Here is an 18,673-nt window from a genome sequence, read left to right as displayed (position 1 = left end):
GTTGTTTAGCGCTAGCATTTTAGCAGCTTATGCCGATTGCATTGCGTCCTTCACTGCATGCGTTCACTGAAAGTGAAGCCGATGTTACTGGTCACACTCGCTGCGGAACTTCTTTTGGTTGATGCAGCCGTGGTTCTTTTGGATCTGCCGCTGCAGCGCGAGCAAGCGGTTTTTGTCGCGCACCTTCTTCTCCATCTTGAGCACCGCTACCTCTTTCTCCAGCTTGACAATCTCCGCCGCCACTCGGCGCTCGTTGAAGCGGTTCCTCAGCTTCGTGCTCTCCGTTTCATCGGCTCGACGGAGCTTCTTGACGTCTGTCAGCTTCCGCCTGAGCTCGATCTTGTCGTCCTGCTCAGTCTTAGTCGCTTCTTCAGAGCAGTGATCAACGCTTGAGCCTCCTGAGCCTCCTGGCCGTGCTTGCTTTCAATATTTTGGTTTTGGGGATCCAGGTCTCCAAGTCTTTGTCGAAAAATGGCCATAGCGTCATGGAGGTGCTGCGTCACTGCAGTGATCATCACCTGGACGTCGCGGTTTTCCACCTCGAGGCGTTCATTTTCACGTATCAACGCGAGAATGTCAGGCTGCGAAGCAGAATCCACCTACCAGCACAATCATAAGTACAGTCTGCTACCGTACAGTTTCCAAACACTTCAGCCCACCTCGGACGGCCACCAAAACGCTGCGAGATTAGCAAGAGTGCTGGCAATACCGGGCAATCGCCACTCACGCGTATAGTCTGACAGCCCTAAGAGAGTGGCCTTCGCCATGGTCGCAAGAGAAAGAAGCACTTATCGCGGTCTCTTTCTCGATCTTTTTGGTTCCACTTTAGTCGTATTTTACAGATATGAGGCACAAACCTTCTGCTCCACGCCGAGAAAGAGCATCAAATAGAATACGACAGCTCCAAGGCAAATGACAGGCCACAATGATGGTTTCCCGATATCGCGAGCTCTGCTGAGGCCCTGTGCAAAATGAGGAAATAGTTTTTGAGTAAACTTACAAGCAAGATCAAGCCACAGCAATGCCATTCCGAATGTTATTTTCACCTTACCAGAGCGCTTGCTCGTTCTAACCATGAGTGGGAGTCGTGTGTGTAGCGGCTACACACCGCTCGATAACACAACGTGAGCTTCCTTGCTGTGTTTCTGCTTCTTTTCAAGCACCTTCATCATTTTTGTGCTGCCTTCTCCAGAGAGCAATTTCTGTGCCTTTAGCTCCTCCTTGAGTTGCTTCAGCCGCTTTTCCTTTTTCTTCTTTCCTGGCTCCTGGCCGTGGAACTTGTACGACAGCATACGGAAGGCCTCCTTCTTTGTGAGCAGCCGGCCAAACTCATCGCGGTAGTCTAATTTCACGCCGTTCTTGACGCGGAGATCGTCCTCGAAGTTGCGATCACGTGTATCATTGGCACGGCCAGTCTGTCGTTCAACTCGGGTCTGACGCAGGTCGCCAGTCTTGCGTAGTAGTGCCAGAGTCGCACCCATTCCCGTGCCCACAAGTGGCTGCTCCTCGCCCCACACTTCTTTCTCGTTTGCCTCATCCTCGTCATTGTCCTCATCTTTCGTTTCCTCGTCGATCTCCATGTCCTCCCCTTGCTTCTGCTCTTCAGCAGCAGTGGCTTTTTCAGGCTTCTCGTTCACTGATGTAGTTGGCATTGTTGTGCCACCAGCTGCAACCTGAAATTGAGCTGCACGCTTCTCCATAGCGTCGCGTAGACGAGTCTCGAAGTCGGTTGCCTCGTTGAACACGACAGTATTCGATGTCATTTCGCCAAATACATGACCAACAGGCTTGCTGTAGTGGTTGGCTGAGCCATTCATTGCGATGTCTTCAGTGGTGTCTGTGGGCACAGCAGGAGTTGTGTCATCCTCGTTGCTGATAGTCTGGCTCACCAACTGAGCGATCCGATCTTCACTGGTTGTCGGAGCAACTGGAACCTGATTTTGAGTCTGCTGTTGCGCCAACTGCCGTGCACGAGCCAGTGAAGCACCAAGCTCCATCTCTATTGCTGCAGAATCGTCCACGATTTCGCTATCGTCGATCGGTCGCCGTTTCATTCGCCTCTTACCCGAGCTGGCAGCTAACGCCTCTGACGCCGCGGCATTTGCCTTTTCACGAGCCTCCTGAAAACGAAGTAGGTTCTCCTCCTCGTCCGGGTCTTTATCGTCGTCGCGACGGCTACGTTTGCGCTTTCCACGATCCTTCAACGCGGATTCGCCAGCCTGCATCGCCTCCTGTTCCAGCTGAGCAACAAGAGACGCAGCGTCACCACTGTCTTTTTCTGCAGCTCCAGTGCCCAGCTGCACTTCCGCTGCGTCGTTCTCACCGAGGTCCTCGTCATGGTGGCGACGAGATCTTTTCTTCTTCTTGCGCAGCTTCTTGCCTTTCTTGTGCTTGGCAAATTGCGCTTCCACTTCCTCCTTCGTGTAGTAGTCCTCCGCACGTCGGGTTCGGTCCATCGCGAGCGAGATCACTGCTACATCCTCCTCCTCCTCCTGTTTCCCCTCATCCTGCAGCACCACCGATCCTCCAGCTGCATCCAGCTTAAACTTCCTGGCCGCGTCCGCATCCACCGCATCCTGCTCTTCATCATAATGAGCCAGCAACTTAGGTCCGTTCTTCTTCATTTTACGTGGGTTCCCCATCTCAACGAACTCATCGTCGTCATATCCTGAGTACACGGGCATCGCCGCTCGCTTGGCTCTCGCCTGGTGAGCCGCACGTCGGTCCTTCTCGCTCAACTCGACGTTCACCAGTTCGTCCTCCTCGTCGTTCAAGTCCTTGCCGTCTTGCCCCAAGACCCTCGAGTCCTTGAGCGTTAACACCACCTCCTCTCCGTCCTCAAAGGTGTCCAACGAGTGGCCAACCGTCAAGCCTGCCAGCGCAGCAGCATCATAGCTCTCACTCTCCTGTGTCACTACTTTCTCCTCTTTTTTCTTCTTCCTAGACTGTTTCACCCATTCCAGAGCTTCGTGGTTTTTTTCTCCCTTCTTTTGGGTCTCTAAATCTGCTCGTAGCTGTTCTCCGAGAGACTTTCCGGCCAGTTTCTGGGTCAATTCCCGCCGCGTCTTGGACTGCTGCAGCTTGCGCTTGAGCTGCAGCTGCGCGCGCTCCGCCTCCAGCTGTTCGCTGCTCTTCTGCACGCTCACGACCGCCTGCTCCTTCTTTGAGGGGCCCACGGACAGCGGCTTGAGCCCCAGCGACACGCGCAGCTTGTTGGTCTCTTCGATACTGAGCGAGATATCCCCCTTTTTGTCGTCGGGCGCAGCTCGGGGCTCCTCTCGGCGGCGACTGCGGCTGCGGCTTCGACGGCGAGACGAAGACACGTGGCGGTCGCGGCGCGAGGAGGACGATAAGCCTCCACGACGACGCGCGCGCCCCGGGGACGCGCTGCGGCTGCGGCTTCGACCCATTTGCGTGCGCTTTATTTTTGTATGGAGGGATGTATGCTGCGATAGTATAGGTGAGCATGGTGTGGAGGACGTAAAACCAGAAAGGTGGCTACATGGCATTCAAGAGCATGTCAGATTTTAATTCGACGTCGCCTAATAGTGCTGTGTTGCTCCTTCGTTTGCCCCTGCCAACACCTGGAGGCTAATGATGCGTGACGGATAGTTTATCATGCAGGTGGTTCGGTCTTGCACTACACCACACAGTTAAGCTACTGGCGTAGCACCAGCCCACTTATGGTTTTCCTCGCATGCATGGTACCAAGTGCACGTCAGGGCTTGCGATAGCGTGCCTTCTTTCGGGTCGACATACCAACGCAATATCAACACGTTGAACGTGCGAAGTACCTTTTGTGGTAGCAGTCGCGCGATAAGAAGCAACATGACCGAGGAAGCCTGGTAGATGTGCTCGCCGTAGTAGAGATACCCTGTGAGCAGCAGTGCTTCCACTGACGAACAGCGTCTACCTTTGTACATGACGTAGGCCATATCGTCGCAGTCCCAAAAGAGTTTGTGAAATGGAGCACCGATGCAGTTCCTCTCGAACGAAGTGAGATGATCGTTCTCGGTGGAATTGGTTTCATACACCGTTTGCTTTTTGCTGTTGGAATCGGATACTGCAACCTTCTGCGTTACGTTAGCGCCACCGACAGAGAGTCGAGCTGATCGCACGACGCTCTTCATCTTTGGACTCATCTTCATCATGAGGAAGGATGTGATCACTGCCACCACGCCCACGCCTACAGACAGCACCGCGATGACGATGGGCATGTTCACTGTGAATAGCACGCAAGCATCATTCAGTCCACAGTACTTTGCTCCACGCTCTGACGTCTTGCGCAAAATCTCGGCGTTCTGCGCGAGTATCGACTCGAAAGGTGCCTTCTGCCAGGAGAGAAGCAAGAATCCCACGCAACTGGTGATGACAAGCTGCATAGCTTCCCAAATAAGGCGAAAGTGGCGGTCGAGCTGCTGATCTCCCGAGCGCGCCTTCATTAGGTTGATGGAAGAGTACGAAAACGCAAACACGCAGCAGGTGAGGTTTGCAATGGACTCACCCGTCAGCGTACCCGTCGCGAGTCCAAGCATGTACAAATCCGAATTGTAGATGAGGTGGTAGGTAATCTGTGCGAGATAAACGACCTGCATGCGTCCATTCTGACATCGATAGGCCCAGATCTGTGTGAGCAGCACAGAACGCTTGTGCGACATCACTTGGTACAGACTGATGATTCCCATGAGGAGCATCTGCATCACGACGACGCCAGGGAGGACACTGATGGCGACCGTATCGGCGTAGCGACTGCGGAACGTGTTGAGGTTCATGCCGACGCGGTTGGGTTTGTCTGCAGTGATATAGTGCTCCCATTCCCAGAGCGAGTTGAAAAAGTTGTGAATACACACGTCTCCCGTGCTGCACAGTGGAATGTCATCGGGGGAGTGCACCATCAGTCCATAACTCAGCCAGTGCTTCGACATCTCACACGTGTCTTCGATGTAAACACCCGTCGTATTCACTGCACGAACACGACAGCCACCGTAGTAACCTCGGAGCGAAGACTCTACCACTGTTGTCGCCCCATTCTTCGTTTTCGCTTTATCAGCTGGGACAATACGAGAGATCGGAGGCAAACTGCTCGTGAAGCTGTACGGGAACAACGTCAGTTCATCCGGAACCACTGCAAGTAAATCTTCGCCTTCCGTTTCCAACACTAGCTTGGAGCCAACCAGATCGTCATTTAACTCGACATCAGGGCGACATTCTGTGTAGTCTGGGAAGACATGAGTGTCTACGGCAGGGATGTGGCCAAACTCGGCGCTCCCAGCACTTGTAGGATACTGGAACAGCCGCACGACCGACATCATGGTCCATTTCGAGATGCATTCGTCTGCGTGCTCAATGGCCAGCTCAAGCTCTCGCACCATTTGCGGCGAGAGATTGAGCTCGGCTATTCGGATGATGTTGAACAGCTCTTGCGCCGTTCCCGTGACAACAATCGGAGCCGTTCCCCATTCGTTAAAGCTACTCTGGCAGAGCGTTCCGTTCACATCCAGAGCATCTGCAAAGGCGAGAACTTCGTCACTCAGAGGGCTGAAGTCGTACAGCGACACGTTTGGAGCGATGGACGTCAGCGTAAAGAAAGTTGGGGCCGATGCGATGGCCACCCCTTTCAGTAGCGTATACTTGAGCATGACGATTTTGCACGGACCAAGACACCCCGTGCACCCTCCAGCCATGGAGCCGTCACGTTCCGTAAACGCAAAGATGCTCTGGTCGGCCTGGATGAGGACGCTAGCGTCCGACAAATACCCCGTGACAGTGAACAGCAGAAGCATCGCGAGCGGTCCGATGACGATGCGCCCCGTGATGGCGAGGAACGCTGCAATGGCAGTCGGATGCAAGAGATTTTTCCACCCATGCGTTTTGCCAGCCTCGACCTGCTGACGGTAATACTCCTCCGCCCAATACTCCGAGACATCTTGCCCGTCGGGGCTCGTCATTTTACTGTCGACCTGCCTGCAAAACTCAGAATGAGTCAAGCTAGTAATGACGTGGGCACGAGCGGTGGTTTCCGAGGCGCTATCTTAAGAAACCCAACAAGTCCGCTGTGCGTTATACTAATCGTGGCAGAACTATTCTGAAGAACTTCTTGTCACCTCCAACAGCGGTCGCGGGTGCTTGCTTTCCTGGTTATGAGATGATGTAACTCAACTTATTGTTGCAACATAACAACTTCAATGCATATCCGCAACTTGATTTAAACGTTTCCGCAACTTTAGACCATTTCTAAGTAAGTCGCCACCTGATCACCGGAAGGTCGCATCTCGCCTGAATTGCCCCGGCAGCGAGGACCCCGCTCACTCTGCAATTGCCCCGGTCGCCAGCGGTACTCAAGTTGAACGCCATTGCAAAACCTCTCGAAGCCGACATGCTGGTGCCTGTGATCGACATCTCCCCGTTCGTAAAAGTCGGCGACCCGTCCACCTGCAAAGCTGCTCGCGACCAAGTGGTGGCCCAAGTGTCCGACGCGTGCCGCAACGTCGGTTTTTTAGTCATCACGAACCACGGGATTCCATCCGAGACCATCGCGGCGGCTTTCGAAGCTGCGAGGGATTATTTCGACCAACCGTCAGACGTCAAGAAGCAAGTGGCCATGACGTCCGAGTACCCGTACGGCTACGAGAGCGCCGAGATCCTGTCCAACTCGCTAGAAAAAGACGACGGCAAAGCGCTGCCGGACTTGAAAGAGACGTTCCAAGTCTGTGTGGGACCGGAAGGTCGAGAGCCGACTCTTCCGGCCCAGTGGCCGACAGGACCCAAGGCTTTCAAGGACACGATGACTACGTACTACCGCAGCGTGGAGAAGCTCGCCGCCGTCATGATGAAGATCTTTGCTTGTGCATTGCAATTGCCGAGCGATTTCTTTGACAAGAAGATCGACAACCACATGTCGTCGCTGAGGATTTTGTGCGTTTTTGTACTGTGTTGGTGTTGAAAGAGATCTGAGTGACTTTCTGTGGTCTTTTGTGATAGGAACTACCCGCACCAAGAGCAGGAACCGGGAACGGAGCAGATCCGAGCGTCGGCGCATACCGACTACGGTAGTCTGACAATCTTGGCGGTGGACGACGCTCCTGGTGGACTGCAAGTGTGCGACCTCCAGGGTGAGTGGCACAGCGTCAAAGCTCCGGCCAACTCGTACGTGGTGAATCTGGGAGATTTGATGCAGCACTGGACCAACGACCAATGGCGCTCTACCTTGCACCGTGTGGTCAATCCGCCTTCCGGGTGCGCGAGTAACCGTCGTCAGTCGATCGCCTTCTTCCACAACATCAACGCTGATACGGTCGTGGAATGCATTCCGACGTGCCAGTCCCCAGAGAGACCGGCGAAGTACCCCCCTGTACTCGCTGGAGAGTATCTCATGATCAAGCACAGCGCTGCCATGGGCAGCTAGGCTTTTGGTATTCACTGCTGCCGGGTACTTGTCCAGCGGTCTCTCCCCCCCCATCAAGGCAGACAAGAGTATCTTCGCGCATACGCAAAAATCTATCAATGACTGGTGGATGCACGTGGTGGTCGCACGATTCGTACCAAGAAAAATTCAGTTTACAACTTAAAAGGAAGGCGCGTTATCGTAGTGTACACTGCAGGCGTCGAGAGTCACAAGTTATCAATGCCGTTACCATTGCTGGTACTGCCATAATCCTAACTCACAGCCACACGATGCAAAGCATAAATCCACTGCATGCAACGGAGACCGCCGACCAATATCCAGCGGCATTTTGGCTTCAAGATCCCTTGGGATGGTGTACCTCGTAGTATGAGTGCTAGCAGTTTGTTTATCCTTACGATCAATTCCATCACTTTTTAAGTCGCAGAGCCCAACACAAGTCTTCATACCTCTATGCATTCAGCGATCTCAGCGCTACGAGGCATGTGGCTACTGCTGCTAGTTGCAATTCCATTATCGATATGGAACGCCGAACTTGTTCATGGGGCCACCATCTTCACGACAAACTGCGGCGGCCGTTGTGACCAATTCACGCCTTGTATCATACAAAATGGGGGCGAATACTCGTGTGTGGCAGATATTGCGACCAGAGAGAACGGCACGGTCCATTTCTCACTCGACCGAGAGGTCAATGGCATCGGTGCAACTGAGCTGGGCCCAATCACTACCCGCGTGTGCGTAACCCTCATTTTCATCTAACTTACTGGTTATTTTGACTAACTCTGGAAACGTCATTTGGTGTTGAATAGTACGTTTTCAGGTAGTGAAGGGGCCTCACTGCAGCTCGACTCGACATTTGCGGTCAAACCAAAAGACGTCACCGACATCGCGCTGATAAATGTCAACGTCTCTGCAGCGGTTGGTCGGTTGCCAACCATCTTACCAGCAGGTGCTACGCGACTACACCTGGAGAACACCTTGCTGACGAAGTTCCCGACAGTGCCGTTGTTTTCTCTTTGGTCGCTTACGTACCTGTAAGTGGACAAAGCTACACTCTCCCATTTTAAATCCCTAACCTAATTGTGTGCGGATATTGCGACCAGGAACTTGGATTCCAACCATATAGAAAGGATTAATTCCAGTGCTTACTCTGCTAGCCTGGAATCATTGTAAGTACACTACTGGTTTCAGGTATTGTCGCTGCAATAGCTCTCACGCTGTGGATCCAATGATAGGAGCTTGCAGAGCAATGGGATGCATGTATTTCAAGGATATTTCCCCCAGCTGCAAACACTGTAAGTGTGAATGCCACGCTTGAACGATTTGGACGCTTTTGGTAGTTAATCAAACTTTCTTGTTGTGTGTGGTCGGGCAGTGTCTTAAGTCACAATCGTTTCTCTGTCATTCCTGAAGGCATTTTTCACCTGCATCATCTAAAGACATTGTACGAAACGCTACCAGAGTTTGAAGCGAGTCCAGTGGAGCGTCCTAATGTTGTGATGATTTCAATGAACAGGAGAATGACCGGCAATCCACCGCTATCACGCAATTTCACAGCACCTCAAGCGGATTTCCTCCGCAAGCTGATTTGGGACTTAAACGACAAAGACTTTGCTGGTACCAGCGATTGTGCTTCAGGATTGCAGCAGATCCACGGCGTTTCGGTTTGCATTATCAACGCTGCGGAGGGGTCTAGCCAGACGAATGGTGGAGAAAATCTCGACCTCAAACTTGGCCGAACAGCAGTGGAGCGAAAACTGTACGAGTACGAAGGTTATGCTTGTTCGGGCTACTACTCAGGAGCTGTACTTGCCGGCAGCATTATCGGTACTGCGGTCTTTATACTGGTAGTTGGTGGTCTTGTATGGCGATGGCAAAAGCAAAAACAAGGCGTGTCTACAAGCTCACTGGATAAACCGACAAGGAACACTGGCGACTCGTATGTATCCGTGTGGCAAGACCCGCAGCTTCTTGCACTTCAGATTCAGACTGACGAGATTCAGGACGTGCGGAAGATCGGAGGTGGAGCTTATGCAGACGTATGGCTGGTGAAATACCGCGGGACGCAGCTGCTGGCATCGAAGCGCTTGCGAAAGGTGCACGAAACTCAGCAAAACACGCAGAATTTCGTAGAGGAGATCAAGATGGCGGCGAAGTTCGATCATCCCAACGTTGTCAGACTTGTTGGTGCAGCCTGGACAGTCGAATCGGATCTACAAGCGCTCTCAGAGTACATGGTGGGCGGAGATCTCCGCGACTTTCTCGTTTACCCTCAAACGTCTCGGTCATGGACTGCCCAGAAGCTGCAAATTGCCACAGATGTGATCGAGGCGCTCGTGTACCTGCATTCGTTCATGCCTCCTGTCGTGCATCGCGACCTCAAGTCCCGCAACATTCTGCTTTCGCGAGAAATGCGAGCACAGTTAACCGATTTCGGAGTTTCCCGGATTCTGTCGGAGGAGAACACGATGACGCAGGGAGTGGGGACCAGCAGATGGGAAGCCCCCGAAGTCCTCGCTGGGAAAGAGGACTACAACCAAGCAGCGGACATTTTCAGCTTCGGGGTCGTGCTTTCAGAGCTTGACACGCACGCAATTCCGTACGACGACGCTCGTGGTCCAAATGACAATACTTTGGCGAATGTGGCCATCCTGCAGATGATCGCTATGGGGGCGATTCGTCCCAGCTTTTCAGCGCACTGCCCTCCAGACATTCGCGCTTTGGCAATGCGGTGCTTGGCCTATAACTCGAATGACCGGCCTTCAGCGCCAGAGATAGCGTACGCCCTTCGAAGTATTACGTTGTAGTGTTTTCCAGCACGACGACCAGAAGCAACAAGGTGCTCGAAAACTACATACAGCAATGAATTTCTACGTCGCGTTTCTTTTCTCCCACCGTTGTGGACGCTGAAACGAGGAAAACTGTAACAAGCAGGATGAAAGCTCACAGCTCAAAGCCCTTCGCTGAGTGATTTCTCCCCGGGTCCAGAATTTCAGCTCCAGCCTGTTAGTCCAAGGAACCCAAATATTATAGTGTTCTCTCTCCAGTACCATCTCGTGTTGATAGTCGTTTTCATCAACAGCACCAAACGCGAACGATCCCACTTCGAGGTACGATCGTCAATGTGCAATTTCGAGGCTAAATCGATCGGTTTTGGGCGGTTGGAGCTAACAAAGTTGCTGTCAATGGTCCTGAGCGGATATAGACGTCTGTACGTTTTTTTGGAAACCACTTTCGGCTTGCGATCTCAGAGTGAGAAGCTCATTTTTCAGGTGTCGTAACAGCCGACAGGGCCTCTCCGATGACGGCAGGCGAAAAGTACAAAGTGGGGTCTGGAGGCAATGGAAATTGGGGGGCAGAGTACTACGCCGAGCAGCGTCGAGAGCGTGAGAGTCAGAGCTGGTCGGTCCTCTTCAAGCCGTCCGTCTTCGGGGCGTTTTTAGCAGTGTTCGGCCGTATCGTGGTGTGGCCTCTCGCCTTGCTTGTGGTGTTCACATCTACCAGCTATCTGTCGCACGGCAACGTACTCAAGCTTGTCGACGAGAGTGTCTTCGCGTTCACCGAACAAGACCCGACGATGGCTGGGGGTTGCACCGGTTGCTTGGGTCTCAACAAAGTCTGCCTCCTCAAGTACAGCATCTTCGCCCAAGATGCCATCATTGGTGCCACCACTTTCAAGAGCTTCGCTGGGCGCAAACCAGACTTGTCACTGTACGACTTCAGCCCGCTGAGCCAGGAAGCCCTCGACCTCGGAGCAAAGCTCGATGACAAGGGAGTGTACTGCCAGAGCGGAGTGAACGAGTGGGGGTCCATGACGGCAGGGATCGCCGGCAGCGCGCAGGATATCTTTGATGTCGTCACCGTATTGAAGCTGAACATTGCTCCTCAATTCCGACGCGAGCTTGAGATTGCGGTGGCGGGGAAAGCGCCGTGCGAGTCGGGGTGGAACATCTACACGATCACGAGACTGTTCTTGTACCCGACAGTCAAAGGCAGCACTAAATTCGCAAGCATCCCCGGCATCGACTTCAACATATTCCCAGACTACACCGAATGCCGCCCGAATGTCGTTATCGATGACAGTCTCATCGGCTCTAAGCTCGCACTTGATACGAACGGCGAGGACCTACTTGCGGTTTATCCTGACATCCTGACGCTGTTTCCATTCAACTTCAAAAGCAACATCCCGGCGGCGGAACGAGTAGTTGCGGCTGGAACGACGCAGTTTGGCTATGACACTGTGCTTCAGCCTCTGTTCAAGGGGTACTACGGCGGCTGCCGTGTTCGCGCGGTGAACACAACCGGAGTCTACATTGAAGACACGTGCGAGGTGTCGAAGCGGTGGTCTTCGTACGGTCTGATGATTCACTCGCCGGATGACATCCCCATGTGCAGTACTGGAGACGTCTGCATTCACAACTACTACAACTCGATCTGGGAGTGGGTCAACTACATGACAAAAGACAATCCGACGCGTATCGGCATGAACCTCAATACCTTCCGCAGTCGCTATGCTGACGCCGTCAGTCTGAGTGTCTTACCGGGTATTGTCGTCATGCAGATGCTCCTCATGGGGATGATCAGTCTGTACCAGGTGATGTCGCACAAGCGGTCCGTGCTGCTCACACAGATCTGGGCCTATCGATGCCAGAACGGTCGCATGCAGGTCGTTTACCTGGCTCAGATCACCTACCACATCATTTACAACTCGGATCTGTACATGCTCGGGCTCTCGACCGGAACGCTGACCTCCGAGTCGGTCATGAATCTCACGTGCTGCATCTTCACCTTCTCGTACGCCTTCGTGAATTTGGCCAAGGCGCGTTCAGGCGACCAGCAGCTCGATCGCCACTTCCGTCTGACGTGGGAGACCATGCAGATCGTCATCACGTCTGTCGTCGCAGCTTTGCTGCTTTCGGTACGAGCGACGCCTCTCGAGTTCATCACGGCCCAGAACGGAGAAATCCTCCGCAAGACGTCGGCGCGCGGAGCAAAGTACTGCGGACTGAACGACTCGTGCGTCGTGTTCAAGATCAACATGATCGTGTTCCTCGTGATCTTCTCGGTGGGGTTGGGCATCATCGCGGCGCTGTCTTCCATCGTCGTCAAGCGCATGAGTCCAAAGGTGAAGAGTGCAGTTCGCTCCGCCAGAATGTCGCTGTCCGGGCAGAACAGCTTCAAACAGAGCCGGCTCTCCGTCCCGAACCCGAACGCCAATGTGGCCGATAGCGCCACCAAGAAAAAGCCGGTCAGCGACGAACATGGCGAGCACCTCACGAGCTTCGAGCGGAACTGCATCGGCGGGCCGTTCCGCACGCTGTTCCAGGACTGCGACGACATGGCCTACGTCATGTACAAGGGCAAGCGGTGCACGACCGTCGAGGCGCTGCTACTCACGGGATATTTGTACTATGGCGAGCACGTGTACCAGGCGTCGTCGGTCATGCTGCTGCTGCTCGCGCGAATGATGCCGAGAAAAGTGCTTCGAACGTTCAACATGCTGCTGCTGCGCTGGCACCTGGAAACGGACACGGGGATCCTCACGCAAGTGCTTTCTTGCCCGTGGTACGCTGCCAGCAAGGAGAATCACCAGCTCACGGGAGCCACGCCTGTTGCGTAGATAAGGGCGACCATGCGCTGTTTTCAAACACGGCAACAACAACTAAAATACACAAGCTCACATTTCGCGCCCGTGCGTATTGTTGTACGTCCGTGGTCAACTATACATCGAGGATTGCGGCAAACGGGCGGTAGAAGCACAAACTCATCAAAACAAAACCATGACGATGAATTACAAACCGAGAGGGTTGCCTGCCAGACCTAAGCTTTGCTGTTCTATGCATACCTTTCGGCGTTTTCGCTGCCGTCAGTACTTCAGCAGACGTTCATTCAGGCGTATTTCAACCATCAGGAAGTGGTATGAAAGCATACTTGATGCTGTAGTTTTCTTCATTACCCCATTCCGCTGGAATTGTGGTCTGCAGTCAGAGTTGCTAATCGTTGCGTCGACGACTAGTTTTGGTTAGTGGCCGCCCACAAGCTGACGATGTACTCGCGTGCCCTGCGCACGCAACTCCTTGCCGAACTTATTCTTGTACACAGGCTTGATGTCGAGCAGCACGATGTGGTACCGCACCATAGCAATGCCTTCGTTGACTTCGCTCATGGGCATCTGCTGAACAATGGCGCGCACGTTCAGCCACATCTTACTCATCAACAACGCTCTCGTCCTCGTTCTGCTCTCCCAGGGGGTTCATTTTCGATTCTTCCTCGTCGCCGTCCTCCTCTCTCAAGTAGCACATCGTTGGTCCTCGTCTTCGTCCTGCTCTCCCGATGGGTACTTTGTTTCGTCCTCGTCCTCCCCCAAGTACATGAAGCAAGCAGTACGCCTCGAGGCCCATTGAAGCACCCGTCCTTCATCCCAAAGCTGCTCGAACTCGCGCTTGATGGAATCAAGGTGCGTCTGATCCGTGGTCGTCTGAAACGTCTCTGCATGGCAGGCTCCATTGAACGCAACCGCGCTGTAGTTGCCCGTGCCTTGTAAAATGAACGCACCGTTCACAACGGTCCACTTGTTGTGGATCATAAAGCTGGGCACGCGTCCAGTCTTGACAGGGATCCCCGCGCCTTTAAACTTGCGTACCTAAGCCAGGTTTTTGGTCTGCAGCGCGCTTCGCTCGTCGACAATCAAGCGAACGACGCAGCCTGCTTCAAGCGCCTTCAGAATGGTCTCACCAATGCGATCATTCGTTATGGACATGTTACAGATGTCTACCTTTACCACACTAAGTACGTACTCGACTCTTCTAAGTACGTTTTTATCGAATTTTCGACACAAACCTTCTTGTCGACAATGCTCGACGGCGGCAATACGCTCACGAGTCGCGGCGCGCCGGGCTCCCCTCGACACAAGGACTTGGAGGGTGGGGGTGGCTCCCGCCCCTCCCCGGTACGACCCTCTACAAGGGAGAAGCGTCCGGCGTGGCACTACGCTGTCCCGCTCTTGCTGCTGTGCGTGGCGCTGTACTCGCTGTCAAGCGTCAAAAATGCGCCCTCGTCGCGCCAACAATCGTCCACCAACGTAAAAAAAGACACGTTAAGTGACCAAGAAGACGACGAGTTAACAAGACAGGGAGATGGACAAGTGCAGCTTCAACGTCAAGATGGACCCTCTTTCGGCAAGGACAAGGGTATTATCATGTGTATGCACAATGGGGCGGTCCCCATGGGGCTATCGCTGGTCCGGGAGCTGCGTTGCCTTGGCAACCAGGAGCTCATCCAGGTGTACCACTGCTTCCCGGAGGAAATGTCAAATGCCTCGCGCACGTTGCTGCTGGAGGCGGACGCAAATCTGGAGATTGTGGACGTCTGCACGGACCTCGTGGCTCGTGGTAAGCTCTCCGAGGACCGCGCGAGACACTTTCGCAGTTGGTGGATCAAGCCGCTGGCCATCTACCACACGGACATGAAGGAGGTTTTGCTGCTCGATGTGGACGACATTTTCATGCGGGACCCCGCGGTTGTGAGGACCACGGACGGGTACAAGCGCACAGGCACGACCTTCTTCTACGACCGAGTGCTCTCGAGCAAGGAGTTTTTCAACCAGGACGTGGACGGAGAGCAGTATCTCAAGAAACTGCTCAATGAATTTGACTACGCCAAGTTCGGACTGCCGCCTGGATCCACTCCGTCCGAGCATTTGAGCCCGAGAACGTCCTACGCGTGGCGCCGTCAGACGTCGCACGAACAGGACTCGTCGCTTGTTGCGATCGACAAGTCTCGCGCTGGCCAGGCGCTCAACGTCATGTTCTTCCTCATTACTGAGCAGCATTTTGTCCACGAGTTCTCATTTGGCGACAAGGAGACGTTCTGGATCTCGTACGAACTGGCCAAGCAGGAATACTTCTTCTCGCCGTGGGGGGTTGCAGGCATCTCGTCGTCTACCAACAATGATGTGGACAGGCACGAGGACTCGCTGTGTGGCAGCATCGTCCAGTACATGCCGGTGGAGGACGACACGCCCGAGTTCCTGTACGTGAACGGCAAGGCGCTGTTGAACCCGTTCCCGGTGTCCATGGACAAACTGGGCACGGCCAGTCACAACGTGCTGTTCAACACGAATCCGACGCATCTTACTGTTCGCCAGAAGCGGCGAGGCAATGGCCATACCACCACCGACTACAAGGGCGGATACGCCATGGAGTGTCTTATCGGATTTGGCTCCGAACCGCTCCCGAAGAAGTTTGCACCACAATTGCTGCGGCGGCGCATGTTCTACTTCGGTATCCGCATGGGCGTACTCTCTGCGCTGGACCAGTGCTTCCCCTTCGAAGGAATGAAGTAAATGGTTACTTGCACTTTGTCCGTCGTGGAGAAGTATGCTCTCGCGGTCCTTCCCATGAAGCGAGAACACATCGAAATTTGCACGTGGTAAGCTTCCATAACGAACACGACACATTCAAAGCAATGCAAGTTTTCTTCCCGAAGCCATCCCCTTGAAATTGCAAATTTCGGTACCTGCCCTCACGCGAACATCAAGGAGGTACATTTTCACGCGAGACCCAGCTGCAGTGCGGACTACATAGGCCTACAAATGCATGGGACCTATGTTTTTCTACGTCTGAACGGCTTTCCTTTCGTAAGAATCGAGAGAAAGCAAATTATCAGCGCACGCGACGAAACTAGTCAAATTGGGCTCTGCAAGACGATAAACACAACTACGCAGCTCTCGGTCTACAAATTAGACGCCTCCCGTTGTAGCGTCCGGAGTGCGTAAGCGATTTTCAGTGCTGGTGGGCGATCTCGAGGCTCCTGGGACATACACTGCTTTGCCAGCTCGAAGATGACGGGAGGACACGTATCACTAAACGTGGGTCGAAGGTTGCCACTTGCTATCATTTGCAAGATAGTTACGTCTTCGAGCGCGTTGCCGTTGTTTCCCACAGCATCATCGTACGGAAGCGCGTGAGTGTCGAACTCCGAGAGCAGCACGCCAAACGCAAAAATATCGGCAGACTGGTCATAGTCGCTGCTGCCGGAAATGATCTCAGGAGCAAGCCATCTCCTCGTTCCGATTCCCGCCGTCATGGTGCCGTTCCTTGATCGGAATCCTGAGACTCCAACGTCGGTGAGTTTTGCCCGCATATCCGCTGAGATCAAGACGTTGCGCGATTTCAGAGTGCGATACGCTAAGGGCGGAGTGAACGAATGCACGTACACCAAAGCTTCGATCACGTCGACAGCGAGTTGCACCTTCACCCGAGTCCAGTAGCGCGGCAGTGAGGGAGCTGCTAGGTACGAACGCAGGTCACCATTTTCCACAAACTCAAACAACGCCTGCAGGTCAGATCCAGAGCTCCAGGCTGCTCCAATCAAGGCAACAATATTAGGATGATCCAGCTTGGAGACCAGCTTAATCTCCTCCACGAAAGCCTGAGTGCGCTCCGTGATAACGGTATCATTGAGGATCCGTTTCGATGCGAGCAGCTCGGAATTCCGATACCTGACGAGCCATACAACGCCAAATGACCCACTTCCGATGAGCCTGATGTCCTGGATGTCGTCACAATTTACCTGAAGTGCCAGAAGCTCGAGGTCGTTCCAAACCGTCATTGCCCGCTGTTTGCTTGATGCTCTTTGCATGTTGTTGTACACACCTTTGGCCTTCTCCAATTTGTGCTGCTTCCAGTAGTAACCAGCGGTCGCAGCAAGCGCAACCACCACGATGGAAATGACAACGATGGCAACCACAAGCATCGACCCTCCTTGGTTTACGCCGCTACTGCTGCTGGTGTCACTTTCCACGCTGGTTGACCCAGAGATGTGGGTTGCTTCGAGACCACTGGAAGCTGAAGAAAACACCGAATTTTCCACCTCGTTCAGATTAATCGCACACACGACAACGTTATTGTCCCCAAGGACACGCTGATCTGAGAGACTGCAGTTTGGATCGGACACGAAGTCGTCATTAGTCAAATCCAAGCTTGCAAGAGCCTCCAAAAAACTGATCTGTTCCTCTGTGAAGGTGCGGTTGGTCAACGGGTTGTTGTGGATGGTGAGCTTGATCAGGTTCTGGAGAGTGAAGACAACTGCTGGGATCTCGGTTAGATTGTTGCCATTCAGGTACCTGTTCTCGGTCGCAACAAGCCAGAAAGAGCATGTTAGTCTGTAGCAAAAGTGTTGTGAAGTCCTCAAGCAAACACGTACAGATCGGTCAAACCAGGAAAATTGCTTTCAAACGTAGACACATTGTTCTGGTACAAATCACTGCAACAAGCACGGAAGATCAGTCCATTCTTCCCCAACATTTCAGCTAGCAGGCAAAAATTGCTACTCACAGCAGAGTCAGCTTCTCCCAGGTAATAGACGAGTTCACTGTCGTGATATAGTTGCTGCTGAGATGTCTGCAGGAAAACAAACAAAATGAAGGTTAGTTGTCTCAATTTGTCTTTGATTTAGCCAGATAAGCAACTCACAGCATCGTCACATTCTGCAGCGATGCTAGATGTGACGGGAACTCTGATAGTAGCGTGTTCGAGAGCGACAGCTCTGTGATCGAGCTGGGGACCAGACTGGGGATGTCGTAAATTCTGTCGGAGAGGTTCATTGCTACCAAGCTTAGGGATGTCACTTGCGACTGTGACGTGAGTAAATTGTCGTCAAGCTCCAAGTGGGCGACTCTGCCCTTGTCGATCTGCTGGTAGCCGCTGCCACCTTGGATCCACACGTAGTTGGTCTGAGGTGATAGTACCAATTGTCCCATGGAGGTAACAACGTTGTTGTCCGCAGTAGCGTAGCTGGTGTAGCTGGTATTGTCGTCAGAGTCATACGGGATGAGGAAGATGAACTCTGTCGGATCGGAGTTGTTGGCACCGAAAGCTTGGAAGCATGAGTACTCGCACCCGTCGTCGCCAACGCTCGTGCAGTTTGTTGGGAATTCAGCAGAGCTGGAGCTGGAGCTTTGACATTCCGTGTAATTGTTCGCCAAGCATGGCTCGTATGCTCCACAGAAGTCCTTGCCACAGGACGTGGTTAGTGTTTTCGCTGCAATTGAGCACGCTTGCGCGACAGTGCCCTCAAAAACAAGAAGAACTAGAATTGCTAGCGTTATCACTAAACAACGAAGCATTGTTGCGTCTTGCCCTGCAAAAGCGGAAATGATTGGAACGGCGTGTCCCGACCAGGATCTCCATGCTCGTAGCATCAGGCGGATAAACCATTCCGGTGCAACTATCCTCCCGAAACTCGAATACGAGAGCCAGCAAATGACGA

The 18,673-nt window shown here is 53.3% G+C and overlaps 7 protein-coding genes across 7 annotated transcripts; 3 read left to right on the top strand and 4 right to left on the bottom strand.

Moving 5' to 3' along the window:
- Positions 1-84: 84 nt before the first annotated feature.
- Positions 85-767, bottom strand: KRP23_10296 (uncharacterized protein; the record flags this gene model as incomplete). Its single annotated transcript, XM_067880727.1, has 3 exons — positions 85-420; positions 519-599; positions 660-767. The coding sequence occupies 3 exons, from the start codon at positions 765-767 to the stop codon at positions 85-87; spliced, it is 525 nt and encodes a 174-aa protein (XP_067742126.1).
- Positions 768-1,100: 333 nt separating this feature from the next.
- KRP23_10295 (U4/U6.U5 tri-snRNP-associated protein 1) lies at positions 1,101-3,410 on the bottom strand (the record flags this gene model as incomplete). Its single annotated transcript, XM_067880726.1, has 1 exon — positions 1,101-3,410. The coding sequence occupies one exon, from the start codon at positions 3,408-3,410 to the stop codon at positions 1,101-1,103; it is 2,310 nt and encodes a 769-aa protein (XP_067742125.1).
- Positions 3,411-3,653: 243 nt separating this feature from the next.
- KRP23_10294 (uncharacterized protein) lies at positions 3,654-5,948 on the bottom strand (the record flags this gene model as incomplete). The annotated part of the gene is made up of 1 exon (XM_067880725.1): positions 3,654-5,948. The coding sequence occupies one exon, from the start codon at positions 5,946-5,948 to the stop codon at positions 3,654-3,656; it is 2,295 nt and encodes a 764-aa protein (XP_067742124.1).
- Positions 5,949-6,376: 428 nt separating this feature from the next.
- Positions 6,377-7,405, top strand: KRP23_10293 (2-oxoglutarate-Fe(II) type oxidoreductase hxnY; the record flags this gene model as incomplete). Its single annotated transcript, XM_067880724.1, has 2 exons — positions 6,377-6,915; positions 6,982-7,405. 2 exons carry the CDS (start codon positions 6,377-6,379, stop codon positions 7,403-7,405), a joined length of 963 nt encoding a protein of 320 aa, XP_067742123.1.
- Positions 7,406-7,885: 480 nt separating this feature from the next.
- KRP23_10292 (putative LRR receptor-like serine/threonine-protein kinase) lies at positions 7,886-13,022 on the top strand (the record flags this gene model as incomplete). Its single annotated transcript, XM_067880723.1, has 7 exons — positions 7,886-8,136; positions 8,212-8,436; positions 8,506-8,571; positions 8,638-8,697; positions 8,778-8,846; positions 8,919-9,740; positions 10,694-13,022. The coding sequence occupies 7 exons, from the start codon at positions 7,886-7,888 to the stop codon at positions 13,020-13,022; spliced, it is 3,822 nt and encodes a 1,273-aa protein (XP_067742122.1).
- A 1,233-nt stretch (positions 13,023-14,255) lies between these two features.
- Positions 14,256-15,746, top strand: KRP23_10291 (uncharacterized protein; the record flags this gene model as incomplete). The annotated part of the gene is made up of 2 exons (XM_067880722.1): positions 14,256-14,413; positions 15,365-15,746. 2 exons carry the CDS (start codon positions 14,256-14,258, stop codon positions 15,744-15,746), a joined length of 540 nt encoding a protein of 179 aa, XP_067742121.1.
- A 389-nt stretch (positions 15,747-16,135) lies between these two features.
- Positions 16,136-18,530, bottom strand: KRP23_10290 (putative serine/threonine-protein kinase drkB; the record flags this gene model as incomplete). Its single annotated transcript, XM_067880721.1, has 4 exons — positions 16,136-17,528; positions 17,609-17,668; positions 17,740-17,805; positions 17,878-18,530. The coding sequence occupies 4 exons, from the start codon at positions 18,528-18,530 to the stop codon at positions 16,136-16,138; spliced, it is 2,172 nt and encodes a 723-aa protein (XP_067742120.1).
- Between the last annotated feature and the right edge of the window lie 143 nt (positions 18,531-18,673).

This window comes from Phytophthora ramorum (genome assembly GCF_020800215.1).
Source record: "Phytophthora ramorum isolate Pr-102 chromosome Unknown Phyram_PR-102_s0009, whole genome shotgun sequence".
NCBI classification, from domain to species: Eukaryota; Oomycota; class Peronosporomycetes; order Peronosporales; family Peronosporaceae; genus Phytophthora; species Phytophthora ramorum.
Note: the sequence above shows the minus strand (reverse complement) of the source record. Positions and strands in the feature narration are given on the sequence as shown.